This window comes from Phallusia mammillata, chromosome 5 (genome assembly GCF_965637545.1).
Source record: "Phallusia mammillata chromosome 5, kaPhaMamm4.hap1.1, whole genome shotgun sequence".
In the NCBI taxonomy this organism is placed as follows: Eukaryota; Metazoa; Chordata; class Ascidiacea; order Phlebobranchia; family Ascidiidae; genus Phallusia; species Phallusia mammillata.
In genome coordinates this window covers 16,286,804-16,306,097 of record NC_137256.1, presented here as the reverse complement: position 1 = coordinate 16,306,097, position 19,294 = coordinate 16,286,804, and the positions used below count along the sequence as shown (strand labels likewise).

Sequence of the window (19,294 nt, the reverse complement as noted above, 5' to 3'; positions counted from 1 at the left end):
AAGTAATTTTTCCATTACAATAAGATTATCCATTACCGCTAGCTGACGGCTGAGTTGTACCGTCATATGCCGCCTCACCAAATTTCCCGGATGTTTCTGCTTAAACGTCGGACTGACCCATCGACTCGTGACGTAACACAGGATGCACACAAATGCAGTTGTCAATCAATCGCAGCATCAGTTTTCACATAGAAAATAAACTGGTCTGACTTATTTGTATCCTCATATTTTCACTGCAACAGCTTCTGCTTTACTTTCGCTGTCGCTTTACAGTCGAGCTTACTCTGTTTACAGTTCACTGAATTATAAAGCCTAAGCTACTATGAACAGTCCAAAACATCCATGGACTACGGTTGCGACAAATAACTTTAGCAATATATTTGTGGTAACGCAACATGGGTTTGGTATTGCGCATTAGTTTCCACCATGCGTTTCCACCAAAATAGGGCGCTGTGTACTAATAAAAATGGAACACATGCGATATGTTTATAATGTATACACACAATAAATGTAAAACGTTATGTGTTAGTATGTGTTTGTGTGTGTATATATGTGTGTGTATGTATGTGTGTGTGTGTGTGTGTGTTTGTGTGTTTGTGTGACTGTGTGTGTGTTTGGGCAAACTACATAGTATATGTATATGAGATTGGTCAATAGAAAAAAACGGTTTGATCTATTAGCGAAGCAATACTTATATTGCGTTACAATGGACAAAAATAATAGGACTCTACACAAAGCATAAACAATCAAAATCGCTTGTCGAAGCAGTGCAAGTTGTTTCAGTGATGTATACAGAACATAGTAAGAATCAAGTTGGGGTCACAATGTGTCCTAAAATGACTGAAGCAAAATGCAAAACCTTCCAAAACGTTTTTGGTATCTGTTACTGCGCATCGAAAATATGCGTGAACAAAATATTTGTTTGCGACTGGAATGTTTGTGTTTTAGGAAATGTGACAATTTTAGAAGCTATTTTAAAGGAAAATTGTAATCACATAACATATTAAATACCCTAGTCATTGGATTTCAGTTTAAAACATGAACATAGAGGATGTGTGTTAATTTCTCTGTCGGTTTGATTTAAACGCGTTAACACCAAACATACTTACTTGTAAATTTCTGAGTGCAATTTGCCTAGTTCAAAACATCGCGCAAATTGTTGGTGTATTTTAAAATGTGCATCAATGTTGACTTTTCTTCCATGTACATCACCAAACGGTTCTTGATTCACTGTCTTTGTCAGGAAACGGAAAACCGGTTGGTGGAGAGTTGCTCGTTTTTTTGTCTAGAGTCTGCTTTTTACTACCTTGGCACAATTTAGATGTCAGTTGTCCTTGTTAACATCTCCACCAGTCTTTTGTCCCGCTTAACTCCTTTAATAAACTCTGCTACTGATATGAGACCTGAAAAATAACACAATCATTATTTGCGTTTAGCACCATCCTGCGGAATAACCCAAACTAACATTCGAACGCCAGGTGGCGTTGCAGAACAAAAAATAATTCAGAATTTCAGTTTATGTGACAAATTTGGCATTTTTGATTCAGCACCAAAAATTACAAAATAATAAGTAAATGTTTAGACCGTTATGGCTGGCTAAATACCATTATACTTAAAAAAGCTTATTAAGGTAAAGTCATGCTTTGGAAAGTACAAAAAATATATATCTAACTAATTAAACTAATATTGACATATACCATCTTGATTGCTGTCAAGCCCTTCAAACGCGTCATTCCCACTCTCGAGCTGTTCCGGTTCACTAATTCCGTTGATCGCGTAAATCGCCTACGTAGAAACAAGACAATGTTCAACTATTCGCTGTGTGATCTTCGCAAAACTATATCACAGCAACATTGCAACGCGCCGCGGAACAACGTAAGTTGACCCGCTCTCGGCGTTTATGCCAACGTTCGTTTGTTAACGTTAACTAGCGCTATACTTGTGGATCCTAATCCGTTTCAGGCCACGGACCTCAAATAAACTCACACAAAAAGCAATTGGGCTTAAAACATATTTCTTTAATACAGAAACACATAATTGATAGCTAACGTTTTGATCTGAAATATATTTTCTTCCAACTATTACTGGAATTACATTAATGCTTATTCAGTGTATCACCAAATGTTATGAACACGTGCACCACCTATATTGAGAACCATTGCACTAAACCAAGACTCGTTGTTTTCCCACAGACACTTTCAACCTCGCACAATACGTTTCTCAATACTGTAAGTGTTTCCTTTTAGGGATGCTGAAGTTGTGGGCAATTGATATCCGCACACAGGTCATTTCACGGGTAACAGCGTTTTGGCACGTACAAGTAAAAAAATTCAACAGATAAATTTCCTCGCTTAGAATTTGGAACATGTACATAAGTCATAAAATTTCACTGTATTATCACAACTATTCGCCAAGCCATGTGCTAATATTACGCCGGTTCAGGGTTGTAAGCGGGACCGAAATTCGAGCCCGAGCCCGGGCCAAACCTGAAAGTACAAGCCCGAAGCCCGGCCCCAACCCGAATCGTCTTTGAGAAGCCCATTTAGGCACAAAAATTTGATTGAGAGACCTCTACACAAAAGACTACAAAACGTACTACTGCACAGAACATAATATTTAGGGCTGTTGGACATTAGTTGACGTCCAGCAACTAGCTACTTGATTGGGTAATTTTATCTGAAAAAAAAACGACACGGAATTTAAAGTCAGGTCCGAATCAAACCCGTTTGTTTGACAAAACCCAAGCTCGAAACCAAACCCGAAAATCCCGGCCCGACTTACAACTTTGCGCCGGTTAGGGCGATTAAACCTGTGTGTTAAAATCTTTTGCTAAGCCAGGCTATCAAGAGGGGGCGATGTCTCACCGCTCCAAAAATTAAAAATCTACATTGTTGGTCACAAACTCCGTGTTATAAACCAACTTGTATAAAGTGACAACATTTTCCCGCCACTAGTGAAAGGAAATAATTTTAGTTTATAACACACTGTGTTACCAGTTTCCACACTGATTTCGCCGTTTCAATTTCGAATAAACGCTGTAGCATTACTGGGTATCACAGGCGCCCAATGACAAACTTAACAAATGCAAATTATGGTTTGTTGTATTTGTTACGCCACATGTGCATGTCGCGTGAAATAACCATAACAAGTCAAATTGAAATTTACCAAAGCCTGTTCATCCGAATCTAAGTTCGGTGTTGGTAACAAAGCTTCTGGAAACACCACACCAGTAAGTTTCCTTTTACCAAACGTGCTTCATAGTGTGACGTAAAAATGCTCATTGTTTTTCCTTATTGTTAGAGGCTAGAAACGGAACACAACGAAGCCGCTTTTTTTAGCTTTAAATGCAACGGGTTGATAAAAAAAAAATTTGCGCTTTAGATTTTTAACGTAAATCCTAATCTTAATAAATCTTAATTTGTACTTAAAATATCGTTAAACGGGATTAATACACAAATAAACGTAATTTCAGGAAAACTTTTACGTGAATCTGTTGTGGTCGAACAATGTCGGATAAATCCCTTGTGCCTCCACAAAGTTGAATTTTTCTGCTACAATCGTTTTTTAACAATCCCTTTCGGTGCATACCCTACCAACTACACGCCTATAGGTTCAAAACAACGCGCTTGTATGACAACCACAACCGTGCAGATGAGTTCCAAGTTTAAAAATTAATTAAATCGTATGTTGTGGATGTAATTAATAACTGGAAGATATATGCAATGACAGTTAGTGGCGTATAACAATTTGTACATAATTGCCTTGGGCAAATTGGGAGCTATGTGTGCGGTCAAAACAAAAACAGAAAAAATTCAGACTTAACCTTTCCAAAACTTTTTGACAGCATTTTTACACACAAACATAATAAACCGCATGGTCACGTTGTCTGTGAAAAATCGATCGAAAAATCTATATCCAACCAGGGGCACAATTAATAGGTAACGCTATCCTTATGTATATTTAACAAAGCATAGTGTAGATCTTAAGCTGTATCAAATATCAAATTTGTTCAGTGTTTTCCTAGCTGGTCATAAACTAAGGAAATGCTGACAGAAATTTTATCTCTAGAGCAGTTTGTAATTTAAACGTAAGTTTCATTGAAAAAATGAAATGTTTCCCTCGAACTCTTCATTAGCAGGCCCTGCACTTATAACACTCAATCAGGTAATTGGAACGAGAAATGTGTTCTTTGTTTACACATGACATACACTTACCCTCATTATCTCCGTCATTTCGTCGCGAGTTATGGTGCCGTCCTTGTTGACGTCATAAACATTGAAAGTCCACATTAGTTTTTCGTCAGGAGTGCCTCGCGTCGTCACAGACAAACCACACACGAACTCTTTGAAGTTGATGAAACCTGGTAATAATGTCACGTGATAATCGGTAGCCAGTGATACAGCGAATCTCATTTTAATAGACAGGTTACGCTGATAAAATAGCCCGTTGTTGGCCAGCGGTCGAGCACGGCTATAGTGTCGAACTGGTGGTTTATCTTGTCTACTAAAATGCCCAAGGCAATCTGCAAAACTTTTCTTTACACCTTTACTACAAAAACTGTTCATTTTATCATACGATGCTATTTGACGTTATGTATGTCAACAGTGTATTGGAAGGCAAACAACATGATATTTCAATGTAACACATGTGTAAAAACCTCCAGTTTGTCATTTCATTTCTTTTCAAACTTATTAACTACCATCGATTTTTCGGAGCTTTGAGTCATTTTTTAAACGATACTGGGCCGTGATCGAATCGCACTGGCATATGCAATTGTATCATATGGTGCATCGTACGAAGGGCAAATCAGTTTGATGGAAAATCGATGCCGCAGCTTCTAGATCTAATACCGACTGCAGACTATAGGTTTGTAGTCTTAGTCAACCTTTTAGCGAGTTGCAACTTAGAAGTGCTGCCGTTTCGCCGCTAATGCATTGCTTATCGGGTTCTTCGCCCGATGCACATGAATATTAAATTTGTTATTGATGTGTGTGTTGGCGTTGGAGCCCAGGTCGTAACTCATCAATAGCACCCAAGTCGATACCTTTAAATCAATTTCTTTGCAATCGCAATGGCACAATTTATGCAAGTTGTCTGTTGGTTTGCTTACGCCGACCTATTTTTAAAAACATAACTTCACAGTTAATGATTCACTAAAAAATTTACTCGACTGCTTTGATTATATCCTTACCGTCTCCGTTAAAGTCGAATATCCGAAAAAGGTGATCGGCGAACTTCTTTTCCGGGTCGTGCGAGAAAAGCTTGAGGTAATGTTCTTCAAACTGCTTGCGGTCCATCTTCCCTGACGACGATTCCTTAAAAAAAACATTTCGGTCAGTTTCTCCGTTTCAAATGCATAGAAAGATATTTTAACATCCAAATCCACCATTTGTTATTGTTTAACGTGTGCATCTTTTATGGCCAGACACCATACCATGCGTGTGTGGTCCATGTAACTAATTTGTTTTAAAATTCTGACTTGACTTGTTTTGAGGGTCTTAGAGTCTGCTAAAGCTGTCTGCAGTACACACAAGACTTAAACGAACTAAGAAAGCCTCGAATCTGGTGAAATTATTACCTAGTTATGACGCTATTTGTGTGCATTAAGTATGTTTGGAGTAGCATGACATTTCATAAGCTAGTAGCAATAACGTAAAAAGCGTCAGACAATTGTGTTTACAGTTCCGTGTTTACGCTAAAGGTTATTGGATTTTTCAATGATAAATCAGCTGCAGCGTTCTGACACATCAAGTCGGTTTGGTAGCATAAGCATATCCGAGAAAACAAGCTGATGCATGATTAACACGCCAAATCACATGGTATAATCTTCAAGCAAGTATTTCAATACTTTTTTGTACAGGCGTGCTAATGTTGTTTTAATGCAACGCTTTTTCCACTGCTTGAAAACCGTGTAAACAATTTAAGTGCGGCTGAACAAGGCAAACATGACATCCGATTATTCAAATTGCTGCTACACCGAAAGTCCACACCAGGGGTACACAACCTATCAGCTGTCGACGTTTGCATGTCCTCTTTTTACCAAACGACAGCAGTTTCTCTATGCTGTTTAAACACTTATTCGGTGTTTTAAACTGCTGTCGCATTCATCTTACAATTTACCTTCTGCTTGGGCCCAGGTCCAGATTGATTTCCCTGTTTTCGCTATTTATGTAATCCAGTGGTTCCCAACCTTTTTGTAGTCACGGACCCCTTTTAGAAATTTTATAGGTCCGCGGACCCCCAACGTAATTTAGTCTTGTTATGTTTTTCGATTCCTGCATTATACTTTATTATACTTTCGTTTTGGGGGCAGAATTTTATTCAACGTTCACAGTCCTTTAATCTCAATAAAGTACTGTACTGTAGCAGTCAAATGCAACAAGAGCCTTTCTGGTGTACAATACTTGAAACAAAGCACAATAAGTTATGTTGTTAATGTGTGTTGTGATGTCACAATGGAAGTAACAATCACAAGTTTTCCTGATCCAGAGGTTTGATAAATGGTTTGCACTCATACGCAGGAATGGAAAAACGCTTTGGGAACTTAAAAATATTGTACTGCTGTTAATGCTACAAATGTTTGCCTCCACGGACCCCCTGAAAGCAGCTCACGGACCCCTTGGGGGTCCGCGAACCCCAGGTTGGGAACCACTGATGTAATCAAACTTTTGGCCGATTATTGTGCACTGTTTATAAAGTCACCATCATTATTGCTGCTCTTTGTTTAGCTTGTTTATTAAACATTGTATTCAAACAATAAGCTTAACAAAAAGGAATAACGTTTATGCCTGATTGTTGGGTAACAAACCTTTCAGTTTTTGAAGCCAAGTTTCTAGCAAATGAGATTTAATCCAGGCACGGCCGCCAGTGTATAAACTTTGATGTATACATGCCGGCATATATTTATCTTCGCAACTGCAGTTGTTCAACCCTGGTCTACACACTTTGAATTTGGGCTTATTTACAAAGCTACTTAAACGTTTATTTAAAAACGTTTCTTAAACCTTACATACAGTTACAATAAGCAACTCATATCGAATTGTAATAAAGGTTAAGCTATAGGCTGTTTAAAGTTAAAGGTACCCAACTCGCCAAATTGGCAACAGTTATAGGTGGAATTTGTTACAAATCCCTGTCAATCTCTTGTTTTGTTAGGAAAAGTTTTGTAAACATGCTAGAACGCGTGTGTGCATAACCAGAACGAAAATTAGGTCCAGATTTGTGCATGCAGGTGGTCAGGATAAAAGAGATAAATGCGTAAGCGTAAAAGTGGTCTCTGGATTCAGATTGTTTGACAACCCCTATTTTCATTGCAATCTGCCAAACCGAACCACCATCCCAAGTAACATAACATTATCAGTGATTTATACCAATTATATTGCAGAGAATTTAAGAGAATCATAAATAATAATTGCATCAATAAATGATAATTAAGCCGTTTTTAGGGATATTCTGGTTTGGTCGAACATTTTGTGGCGTTTCGGCTAAAATCGATTTTTCCAATACTCGCACAATTTTTCAGAATAATTGAAACAGCGCAAAGACTAACGACGACAACTAAGACAACATTTAAACTTATACAACTAAGATCATATTACACATCATGTTGCACTGACACCACTGTTTACCTTGCAGCAAAACATAAAGGATCAAGTCGTAACATATAGGGCAGGGGTTCCCAACCTTTTTACGATCCCGTACCACCTGGACGCTCTGCACTGCCACGCGTACCACCATAGAGCACTAATGTGCTCTACAGTGCTCTATGGCAGGGGTCCGCAAATACTTTTTGACGCGACCCTAAAAAAATTGGTCTAAATTCTCGCGACCCAAGCATTTTGTTAGCATGTAAGTTTGTGGAAAATACTAAACAACTAAATATCAATGTTAAGACTAGTATTATGCTATTGTTAGTTGATATTTTCACATAAAACAGTAGGTAAACGAACGTATTTATTCTAACAAATAAGAACCGCATGCTTGCACAGGTGCGCTTATCTTGTTGCATTGTTACATAGACTGTATGTAACAGTTACGTAGTCATACGTAACAATGTAAAAATTAATCAAAAGGTCGGAAAAAGCCGAAGTTCATTAATACTGTAGATGCGACGCTTATATTCATGGTACATAAAATATTTCGCGTCCCAGACTGAAAGGTCTCGCGACCCACTATTTGCGGACCCCTGCTCTATGGTACCACTTCTTGCAGAACAACTAATTTGTTTGAATCATATTTCATTCAACGCTATCTTAAGCACCAAAACTGTAGATATATCTATCAAGAGCAATCATTTGACATAATTAACGCCCACTGTGCCGCAGCGTTGTTCGGCTTTTCATAGCAAGTAGCAACTATGCTTTTTGTTGAGAATTGACATGACCTGTATTTTGAAGATCGTAATGATACGAAACAACAGGAATAGTTACGTAACAATGACAATAGGCCTGGGGACTGTTTTTTTTTGTAAACAAAACCAGACAGACAAAATATAAAGTTGCAAATTGAGGTTTTTGTGAACAAAACAGAAGCTACTCGCGTACCACCTGAAAACCCTTCGCGTACCACTAGTGGTACGCGTACCACCGGTTGGGAACCCCTGATATAGGGGTACGGTTGATGTCACAAATGATTTGGTTAATTCGAAAGAAATTATTCAACATATATGTTGCTATAGTTTTGGTTTCTGTACGAACTTATTTCAGCCGATTCGGTGAATCACCCTAAAAAACTGCATTTCTCACCACCATTATATCAAAGAACGTGGATGTAGAGCCAACGCCAATGAAACTGCCATTCGTGGGCAACATGTTTACTTACATGTCGAGGATAGTAATATGTCAACGCATTTCCTGGGTATAAGGCCAAACCACACAAGTTGTATTAGAGCGGTGCGATGAGTGTAGCTACTAGTTACTACACATTTTCAAAACTAATCCCCTTTTTATGTCAAAACGCTTTTGGGTTTGTTTACAATTCAATGCATGCGAAAGTTTTCAGCAGTTCGTGATATGCTAACCTCTGTGAAGCTTTCAAAACATCGTTGGAGTTCTTCTGATGAAAAGTTTGTCAAGGACTTTAGAAGTTCCGAATCTTCGTTTCCCAGCTTGCTCTTTCGCTTTTTGCTTTGGATACAACCCATCGTGGCCCTATACCCTATAGGCACCAATTCTTTTCCAAGCAATGGTGGTGCTACACCTGCTCCCACAGACGTTTCTTCTTCTTTTATTTTGCAATTTGAACAACCTTACACCAACGAATGGGGTTGTGCATATACACCCTAACTAATGATTTGCAATTAGACACCAGCGACCTGGATAGATGGGACCAGATGTTACACAATATTCAAACTGCACGAAATTGTCCATACAAAAAGTTACTTCGTTTACTAAGGTTTTAAAATCCAGTCAACTCCAGGTATTCAATAAGTCTATACGTTATCTTTGGAAAAGTCATCGAAAGTCAATACTGTAGCGTTAGGTGAATTTCACATTCAACTAAAGGTCTAACCTATTTTTTTGCTGTCTAACCATGCCTTTACTTTCATTTGCAACTGTCATGCTCCGCCGTTCTTACCAACCATAACAAGGCATCCCGATTCGTGTTCAAATTTCCATTGCAGTGCTTATAGTCTGATCATGTTCTACTAAGAAAATTTAAGGATATAGTGAATCACAAAAAAACGTGCGAGGCAGAAAATATGGTTACAAAAATGCTAACCAGTTGCCGCGAACCGGCTCCGCTTTCTACATTAAGATTCCACCCCCTTAAAACACCCAGTGCCTTATACAGAAGGAAAACTTTCTGGAGTTACGATACCTTTTGCCAACTTATTACGAATCCTAACAATCTAAGTCGCATTGTCAACTGCACACTTTATAAACTAAAGGCCAAACTCTGTGTCAATTGCTTCAACTATTTCAACAGTTCATATCTGACACATTACCAGCAGTATATGTTACGCCAACCCACACCAACCGCTGCTGCGTCATCAAGAGTGATTATGACACATAGTGGGAAGGAAACCGGTAAAAAGTATACACAGCTGTTGTGTATGCCGGCATTAAAACGTATTGTTAAGTTATGGATTCTTTTCAATACACAATAAGACATGTAAACTTCATGTTACATTTAAGTTTTACTGTCTTCAATGAAATTGCATTCATGTGCACTGCTCGATAAAGTTTATCCGAGCTATGACTATGTACTGGGTTCGTGACCTTGCTGTGATCGATGATACGCAGCGGCTAATATCAGCTAGTCTTATTATTCTTACTTAACGAAATGACACTCGTTCCATTCACAACGTCTACAAGCAATTACGCTCTGGTCCTTGATGAGCACTGCAAGAAAATATTCATACTGTCCCATTAATACGATATAGTGCATAATTTGCATGACCAACACGTTCTTTACCCAGACCAACAAGCGCAATTGCAAACCCTAGCAACTGGAATAAATTTAGCTACAAATCGTGGTAGTGTCGCGTTTTTCTGCGCTGGCCTTTCTTTCAGGCGAAACCCCGCGCCCGAAATCGAGCAATATAAATAGAAAGTGGCACGAAAACCGGTAACGCTGCGGACCTTTCTCCCTGGAGTCGTTTCATGCATTGTCCTATTAATACATTCCTGTCTACATATCCAGTCGAGTGAGACACAATACCCTTGTGTCTTTGCAAACTTGGGCAAGGTGCTTAATAATTCATAACTCCCATCGCTTCCGATATTATGCGCGATACATTTGCAACGTTTGCATTGAAATCGAACCATGTAGATTTGCCTCTCTACACTAACAACAGTGCATGCAGCTAAGTAGCTGCAATTATGTCGCTGTCGGCAAGCGATTATTATGGACTAACGACATAACGAAAACAAAACTCGCTTTCTGGTGGAACATGTGCAAGTGAAAACTGCGTTTATTACTTGTCCAAGCGCATTCATGGCGCCATAAACGCTGCAGTTTACAACAACTTGTCACTAAATTGCCTTCAACTGGTTCTGTATTCACTGGTCTGTCACAGTGAGCTCGCGTTGGTGCGTTTGCTTATTCATCGCGTCGAAATCTGTCGGAACAGAGTTCGCGCAGACTTCCTCACCATCGGCAACTTCTGGTGTGCGCACCCATTTAAATAGCGTCACAAGCATCAACAAGCTCCAGCTATAAACGGCCGATTTATTGTGTATTAAACGCTTGACCCGACTGGCATGCACGATGTCGTTTACACATTGCTACCACTGGAACTAAGATTCAATCGATCATAAGTGAGACTCATTAAACCTGTGGCAAACTACAGGAAATTGTTTAGTATGACTTTCCACTCCGCATGCAGATAGCTACTTGTGCCTACAAGGGACTTCCTTTAGTAAACAGCATTGTTGCCAGCTTAAAACTGTTTTGAATTTGTTTGTAGCATTCGCTAAGCCGCCATTCACGCGTTTTAACCCTCTTTGCTGACTGCTCGACACAAATGCAAAAATGTCACGATATGGCACCAATGAAACCACGTTCAATTCGAACCACTACGCGAGTCAACTATGCGTGTCCGCAATGGCTGGGAGGCATAGCACAGCTGTAAAATGTCAATGCAAGGAAGCGCGATTTATTTGCTCACTTTCGCAAGCTTTAACCAACGCACTTCGCTGCTCCAATACGACAGTCCTGTTGACATTTTTTGCCTTTCTTCTATAAGCGCATATAACCACTACTGGTGTACGGACTAATGTTACCCGTTGGTGTACCCAGTCCCATCAAAGTCCTTGTACAATCGTAGTCATTTGTTATCGGGATAATACTTACGCAGCCTAACGTATGCTCGTTGGTGCACTGAGTGTTTATTGTTAAGGCTTGATCACGCGAACTCTTTGTTAAATGAGTCAGTTAAAAAGTTCGATAACAATGGTCCATCGCGTTAGGTCATTTGAAAACTGCTAGTTTGTAAAATAATGCCTTTCTTTTTGACAATTGACCGTACCCTTCTAACGCTGAGTTTTTTTAATGACCTTTTATCCAAGCCGAATCCCAGTAAACAAAATGTAACTAGATAAAAAGTACAAATGAAATACAAAGGTTTTCTCAAAATGTTTGTTAGTCATATAACACCCATTGCCTTTTTTAAGTCGTGTGTTCATGTATAAATTAAAATAAATGTAACAAAAATGCAATTCGTGATTTATAAACTTAACATTTGTGAAATTAACAATTGCGTACAGGATATTTGAATTTTATACACCAAAAAGATATTTGAATTTCATAAACCGGAAATATTTACAAATCAAGGTATTTTCTTGTGCATAAGCTCGGCGGCGTCATCTAGCGATGCGTTTCCTGCAACAAACTTGATCAACTTGTCTTTGTATTTTATTTTTCATAGCAAACGTATAGTTCCTTTTATCACAGTAGTTGAAATAAATCCTTTGCAATTCTGCAATTTATATGTACATTTCTACTTATATTTGCATCCTTTGTAATTCAAGTTTATTACATGCAGAAATACGCTTTAACAACCACACAATCAGATCACTTGTAGTATTTCTAATGTTTTTGTCTTCACCAGCATTCCAGTTTGCCAACAGTGTAGAAAGCACTTTCGCCGACTCCAGTTGCATCCCCAAACTCGACTCTGCTTACAGGAAGATCTGATTTCATTGTCACATATCCATCGTCATAAGTGCTGACTGCGTTTTTGTTCTGATCACAATTGCATTTGTAGGTTACGTCGATACAGGTACCTAGGAAATATGGCATAGCGGTAAAACGAAAGTAATGAAGCTGACAACTTTAAATCATTTTAATGCTTTAAAAAGTCGTGAAATAACAAAAATAATTTGTAAGTTTTTAAAGTTATGAAATCGGCAAGCATTGAATATTTAATACTTGCTTCCAAAATGCGTAGAAAAATATATTTTACTAAATAATTGTTATTGTAGCAGAAAAACGAACATGTTTATAACTTTAAACTAGCTTGAAATAAACTATGTTCCAGTACCTGTATGTTGGGAATTGATATTAATGGTTTAAATTTGCTGATGCATTTAAATATATATATATATTCCAATGCATTTAAATATAGACCAAAAACAGATTTTACATGATTGAACAAAATTCATTTTGAAAGCTGTTATATTGGAGGTTATCAGTAATAATTACCTGTATCTCCACATACACAGGAAAAGCTGGTGTTTGTTCCTGCCCAGTGATTCTTTAACTTCAAATCCGGTCCAGCGTATGAACCCCATACAATTAACCCTTGGTGAAGAACCGACCCCTTGCATCGATACTAAGTTACAATTTTGACAAGTTAGTACAACATGTCAAAATTGTTTTACCGAGAAAATTGTAAAATCAAACTGATAAAATATTTTAAAGGTTTTTTAGATTAGGATAAGCCTAGTAGGAAAAGCACGTTTATTTAAAGAAAGTCGCGGTAAAGCTACAGCTTGTAACTGTAACTCATAGATTGCTTGTTTGTTTGCATCCTTATACCATTGTATATCGAACGATAAGTCGCTTTTCCATTACCTTTAAGTACTGCCTGCAATGACTGGATGCTTTAATGACAGCCTGTATCTGCCTGCTGGAAAGCATATACGTGATATTCCGCTTGTAGCCGAGTGCCAGGTCAGACGTCACCTGTGTTTCCATCTCCGTGTCATGGCTGAAAAGCGTTTCTGTAACGTTCCACAAACATTGTTTAAACAGATAATCTGATTTGAGTTAACTTTAGTTATTTCACAGCAGTTGTTACAAATTAAGTGTCAAAGGCATCAATCTATTGCAACGAATAAACAATCCCATCCTGTAAGATGTTTATGTTTAAGGCGAAGCATATGGCATTAGTAATTTACACACAGGCGTGCCTTAATGTTAAGTAAGCGAATTTGTCAAACGTTTACATACTTCCCTTTGAGCCTTCAAATTGACAGCTGACATTGAATGGAGCAACTAAGCCAGGCATAGGGGAAATCAAGTAGGATCCATTGGTTTTGGTTTTTACTTGAGCGCAGGACGTCGGTAGCACTGGAACAGCTGTTGGTATAAGCACATAAATTATGTGAAAAGTTTTTTTCAGCTTGTACATAGACCATATTAGCAAGAATTGTAAATATTACCGAAATAAAATAAAAGACAATGTTGTAAAATATAAGCTTTGTAGTTCCACGCTGAAATCGGTTTGTAGTAAAAAAAAAACGTGTCTTACCACTTTCACATGTTAACCCTGTGAAACCAGGTAAACAAGTGCAATAAAATCCATTGTATGTGTCATGGCACGTTCCATTGTTTAAGCATCGATTCGATAGACAGTCGTTTATTGCTAAAAGAACGAAAAAAGCAAGTATAAAGTTAGGAAGCACTTATTTTACGGTAAGACAGATCATACTGTCTGCCCTTTTTAGGATTAATTTAGTTTTTAGGGCGTAACTGTTTCAAATAGCTCTACCCTTAAACGCGCCCCAAAACGGAATACAAACAATAACAATAATTTTTCAATAAAAAACAAAAAGTGAAAACACCAGTACGATTTTTAAACAAATTGTCGAAACTAGTTTTTAAAATTTACAGGTATTATTATACGATCATCAAAAAGATATGTTTCTGACTGCAGCAATAAAACTTACTGTTGGTTGTGCTCGAACACGCAAGCGGCTCCAAACGCGAAAGGTAAGTATTCTTGACGAAACTTCCTGGGCAAAAAAACGAAACGTGGTCAAATTGCAATTCTTTGGAGTAAATTAACAGAATGACTTTATACCAGCAAAGGTGTAGGAAACACTCGAGTTTTCGCAAGTTGAACTCACGACTCCGTTTTTTGACGAGCCTTGATATAGAATCTGTCCAGTCGTTTTTAGAACAGTTACCAAACCTCCCGAACCTGTAAAAAACAGAAAAACATAGGCTACATTCCTGTAAAGATTGAAAACGGTAACATTTTTGCACGATGGAAACAAAAGTAACAACTATTTTCCCAACTTAAAGCAATCAAATCATAAACGTCACCGTCTTCAATCTTTACAGAAATGTGCCTAAAAAAGACAGAACCTTCTGAAGAAGCAATGGTATTAATTTATAACATAGATTTTTTTAAGGTCATTAGGCCTACATACGTTTTAAAAAAAACAATCTTGTACGCAGGGTTGCCATCGACATAGACATCAAAATATGGGCGATCAAAAAATTTAAATTTTATATGTAATGAAACAAACGTTTTGAAACAATTTTTTGCATCATACAAAACATGACGTTTCATATGACATATTTTTTGCCAGAAACAATCTGTTCCAGCAACTTCTTGTTTGTAGAAAATACTTCGTGCTTCTCACGACAGCTCAGGTCTAGGTTTACTTTTACTTAGGGATTTGACTTAAATGTTGAAAATAAGACAAAATAAGAACTCAAGTCAAAAATTCTTATAAATAAGGACGGTATGGCAACCCTGCTTGATCACTAAAAGCATGCCAACCTGCAATAATTCCACTATGAATTGCTGCAAGACAAATGCTTCCTTTGGAAAACGTTTCTGTGCCACAAAGCGTAGTAGTAGATGTTGCACACGCTGGTGGGCAAACCAGGAGGCTGATCAAGTTTGTCACTTCAGAAAACTGTGTGTCACAGGTAACTAAAGATGCAAACATACGAATTGGGGTACGAAAATATATTGTGTCGCCTAGCCATCACAGTTTTTCATACATACCATTGAATCGGAAAGCACACTTTGATTAGTCAACTTATACATTAAAACTTATAGTGTTTCAATGTTGGAACAAAATAACTAAAAAGTTAAAGGAACTGCTGGTAAAAGTTATGATAAAAATATGGCGAGGGGTACAGTCTACGAAATGTTTTGCACACATTTATTTAATCTGATACTCACTTGTTAAAACATTGGACTCCGACCAGGCAATAATGTCAAATACGAATAAAAAAGAAAGCAGCACTTTGTACGCATACATGTCTAAATATGTCTACAGGGAAACAACGACAGTATAATCTGTATACTGCATCAGAATTTCTTATGCTCACCTATAACCAATCTGTTCCAAACCAAAGGTTTAAAAATCAATCGATACCTAAAATAATGTGTTCTCCTTTTCATTGCTAAAAAGTTTTTCTATCGCCTCAGAAGCTCCCAAGCAAAGAGGTTTGTTTATCTCATGGACCTCTATAAGCGAATTAATTGATAACGAAATGTTGCCTCCGTCATAAAACTTCCCTTAAAGCCACATCCTCTATTCAGGGGAAGTCGTCAAAAAAGAGGATGCGATTACTTCAAATCCGCCAAGTGTTTACGCTTACCACTATTGGCGGCAGCATGTTTTGCCCTTTTGCATACTTTTCTCGCATTGAACTCAGCGCACCTACTTCCTGCCGCACAAAGGGAATAACGCAAAAAAACAATATTTCGGACAAACAAAGTTACCTCCTGTCGTACTGTTGGCATCATCAAAAGAAGTCATGCAGCTATATTCTAAAACCGTTTCCCTACATAAATTGTACAAATATAAAAGCAACATGTGACTATGACAGTGATTCTCAAACTTTTTTGTGCGCGACCCAAATCTGAGCTTTATGAACATGTTGCGACCCAAGCCTCAAACATCAAAATATGTATTTTTTATTACTTGTAACTAACTTGTCATTGAATGATAACTGTTACATTCCAAGTTTAGTTTCGCATGATTAATCTCCTATCAATCCCTGCGCTAACACGTTACAATCGCCGTGTGCGTAACAGAATATTGGAAGCCTATTGTCTGTATGTTGTAATGATTGGTTCATTTTGCCGAACAACGTGGTCGAATGAGGCTGTATTTCGCTATGGTAGTACTGTAGCTGGGTGCCATCTAAACTCTCAGAAACCACTTACTTACGATGCAATACTCCAAGGTTACGAAGATAAAGCCACATAAAATGTCTATGATACAATAATTCAGTCATGACTAGGAATTGAAAATACTTGAAAAATGAAATGAAAAAAGTTCATTTAGGCAGAATTGAATCACCATAGCGCGACCCATTTTTTGACCGTGCGCGACCCATGTTTGGGTCGCGACCCATACTTTGAGAACCACTGGACTATGACTTAGCTAACTTTGCAAACACCAAGCACAAGGGGCGCTGTTGCATAATCAAACATGGTGTGATGTGTCGAAATTGAACATGGTTGATTGCCAGATTTGTTATTTACAAAAGTAAGATTCAAAAACTGAGGCCAAAGGTGGAAATGTTTGTTTATGAGATGAAACGTTGTAAGTGCAATGAAAAATTTGTTTCTCGACAAAATGATACTATAGTATATGTGGAAATATAGAATGAAGTGGAATGCCCACCTGCGCTAATGGCTATATGTGTTTGCTCGTTATAATCGTCTTTTTGGTTTTGTTACAGTTTATGCGCAATAAAATAATAATAATAAAAAAATTTAATATGAGAGTCACGGTTGGCACTAGTAGCGAGGGGACGCAATCAAGCAATGGATAAAGGTCCAAGTTTTGCGCAAGTCACGCAACAAAAGAGTGGAGCGCACAACTAGAGAAATCGCAGTATTATACAAGAAAAATATTATTGTTAGGTTGTTAGTACGAAGTATGGCGCAGTGGGCTGAATATAGAGGGAAAAATAATGCATACTTTCATAACATCGAAAAACGGAGAATGAAAAAGAAAGCAATTACGCGACTAAACTCAACTTTGAAGATAAAAACGTACCAAAAGACAATTTTACGCATCCTTCAAGAGTATTTTAAAACGCTGTACAGCGCGAACAAAGATTCGTGCATACCAGTAAAATATACGACTATCATTAATAAATTTTGCTTGTCCAACACTCGACGAGGAAAAAGTCCGTATGTGTGAGAGAAAATTGACCGCCGAGCAATGCTTAGAAGCCATCAGGACGATGAAAAAAACAAATCCCCGGGACGAGACGGTTTACCGTCGGAATTTTACAAGGTGTTCTGGAAAGAATTAAAAGACTCACTGTCCCCTTCGCTTTTCGTACTCGCAATAGAATTTCTAACCTTGGCAATCAAAGGAACAAAAGCGTAAAAGTAATCATAATAGGAAAACAAGAAAAAAAATGTGTTTTTTGCTTACGAAATTTTGCTTTTGTCTTTTTTGCTTACTTTTTCTAGATGGGTTGGAAATCAGCTTTTGCGCACCATGTGCGGAGGCAAACGAATTTGGTATACATACTGGCTGCTGAAATCTAAGTCTCACGAAATCAAGTGCAATGCACATAGGCAAGATAGAGACAAACCCCAATTACTACTTAAAGTTGAAATGTCTAACCTGGCCTAAAACATTCGTTAATTACCTTGGAGTAAATATTCCTACCAGATGTAGTGGTAACCTGTTTACTCTAACATTTGAATCTGCAAGCAAGGAAATTCAATCTGTAACAAAACCTTGGTTGGCAAGGTCACTTTCCCTATTGGGTCGAGTGGTCAATATCAAAACCTTGGCGATACCCAAGATACTTTACAGACTTTTTTCCGTAAATATACTTCCACCGTTTTTAGAAATTGAAAGAAAGCTCAAGCTGGGAGAGAGCAAGGAATAAACTGTGCTGTAAAATTAAATAGGGAGTGATAGATATGATAGACGTGGAAGCCTATATCAAATCAAAACTTTTTTCTTGGATAAGAAAACTGTTTGACAAAACGTACGTCTCGCTTTGGAAAAGCATTGAAACCAACATTTCTTTCCTACATACCATGATGTATCGCAGCCACCAATCCCAAACCAACTCGTAAGGAAGTTAAATCACAGGTTCGGGAAATGTTTATTTCCAGGCTGAAATCAGCGTTGACAGTGTTGTAAAAACAAATTAATTTCGCTAAAAAGCATCTTCAGTGTCTTATTTAGATAGAAATAAAATATAAACATTTCCCGAACTTGTGATTTATAAAATAAAAGGTGGAAATCGTTGCGACAATAGCAATAGAATAGGGAAAGATTCCCAGAATAAATTCGAAAGGAAGTTAAAAAACTAACACCTCTCAGGACGTTTTGGTCATCGGTTGACCTTTGGAAGAAACGCCTAACCCAATTTTGGCAGCAGTCCACAGTTTACAACAACTGCATTTGGTGAAATGAAAGTGTTCTGTTTAAAGTTTAAACGAAAGCCGATCGCCTAATTTTGTTAACGCTTGGATACTTAAAATATAACCAAATTATTGACAATAAATCGAAATATCGAAGTTGCAATAACCTGTTTAAGATTTGGCAAACATTAGTAAAATTCATACAGATTACCATGGTAACTGCAGTGTCTTATCGCTGCTATTCTCACCTATGGG

At 37.8% G+C, this 19,294-nt stretch overlaps 2 protein-coding genes across 2 annotated transcripts; both read right to left on the bottom strand.

The window, feature by feature from the left end:
* Positions 1-363: 363 nt before the first annotated feature.
* On the bottom strand, positions 364-9,342 carry LOC145230216 (neurocalcin-like). The gene is made up of 5 exons (XM_080095600.1): positions 9,020-9,342; positions 5,192-5,315; positions 4,215-4,360; positions 1,698-1,785; positions 364-1,403 (listed from the first exon to the last, which is right to left on the bottom strand). Exons 1-5 carry the CDS (start codon positions 9,140-9,142, stop codon positions 1,318-1,320), a joined length of 567 nt encoding a protein of 188 aa, XP_079951726.1. The 5' UTR covers positions 9,143-9,342; the 3' UTR covers positions 364-1,317.
* Positions 9,343-12,076: 2,734 nt separating this feature from the next.
* Positions 12,077-16,377, bottom strand: LOC145229479 (contactin-associated protein-like 2). The gene is made up of 9 exons (XM_080094820.1): positions 15,869-16,377; positions 15,458-15,613; positions 14,750-14,869; positions 14,616-14,681; positions 14,198-14,311; positions 13,897-14,025; positions 13,519-13,667; positions 13,147-13,276; positions 12,077-12,728 (listed from the first exon to the last, which is right to left on the bottom strand). The coding sequence occupies exons 1-9, from the start codon at positions 15,945-15,947 to the stop codon at positions 12,547-12,549; spliced, it is 1,125 nt and encodes a 374-aa protein (XP_079950946.1). The 5' UTR covers positions 15,948-16,377; the 3' UTR covers positions 12,077-12,546.
* Between the last annotated feature and the right edge of the window lie 2,917 nt (positions 16,378-19,294).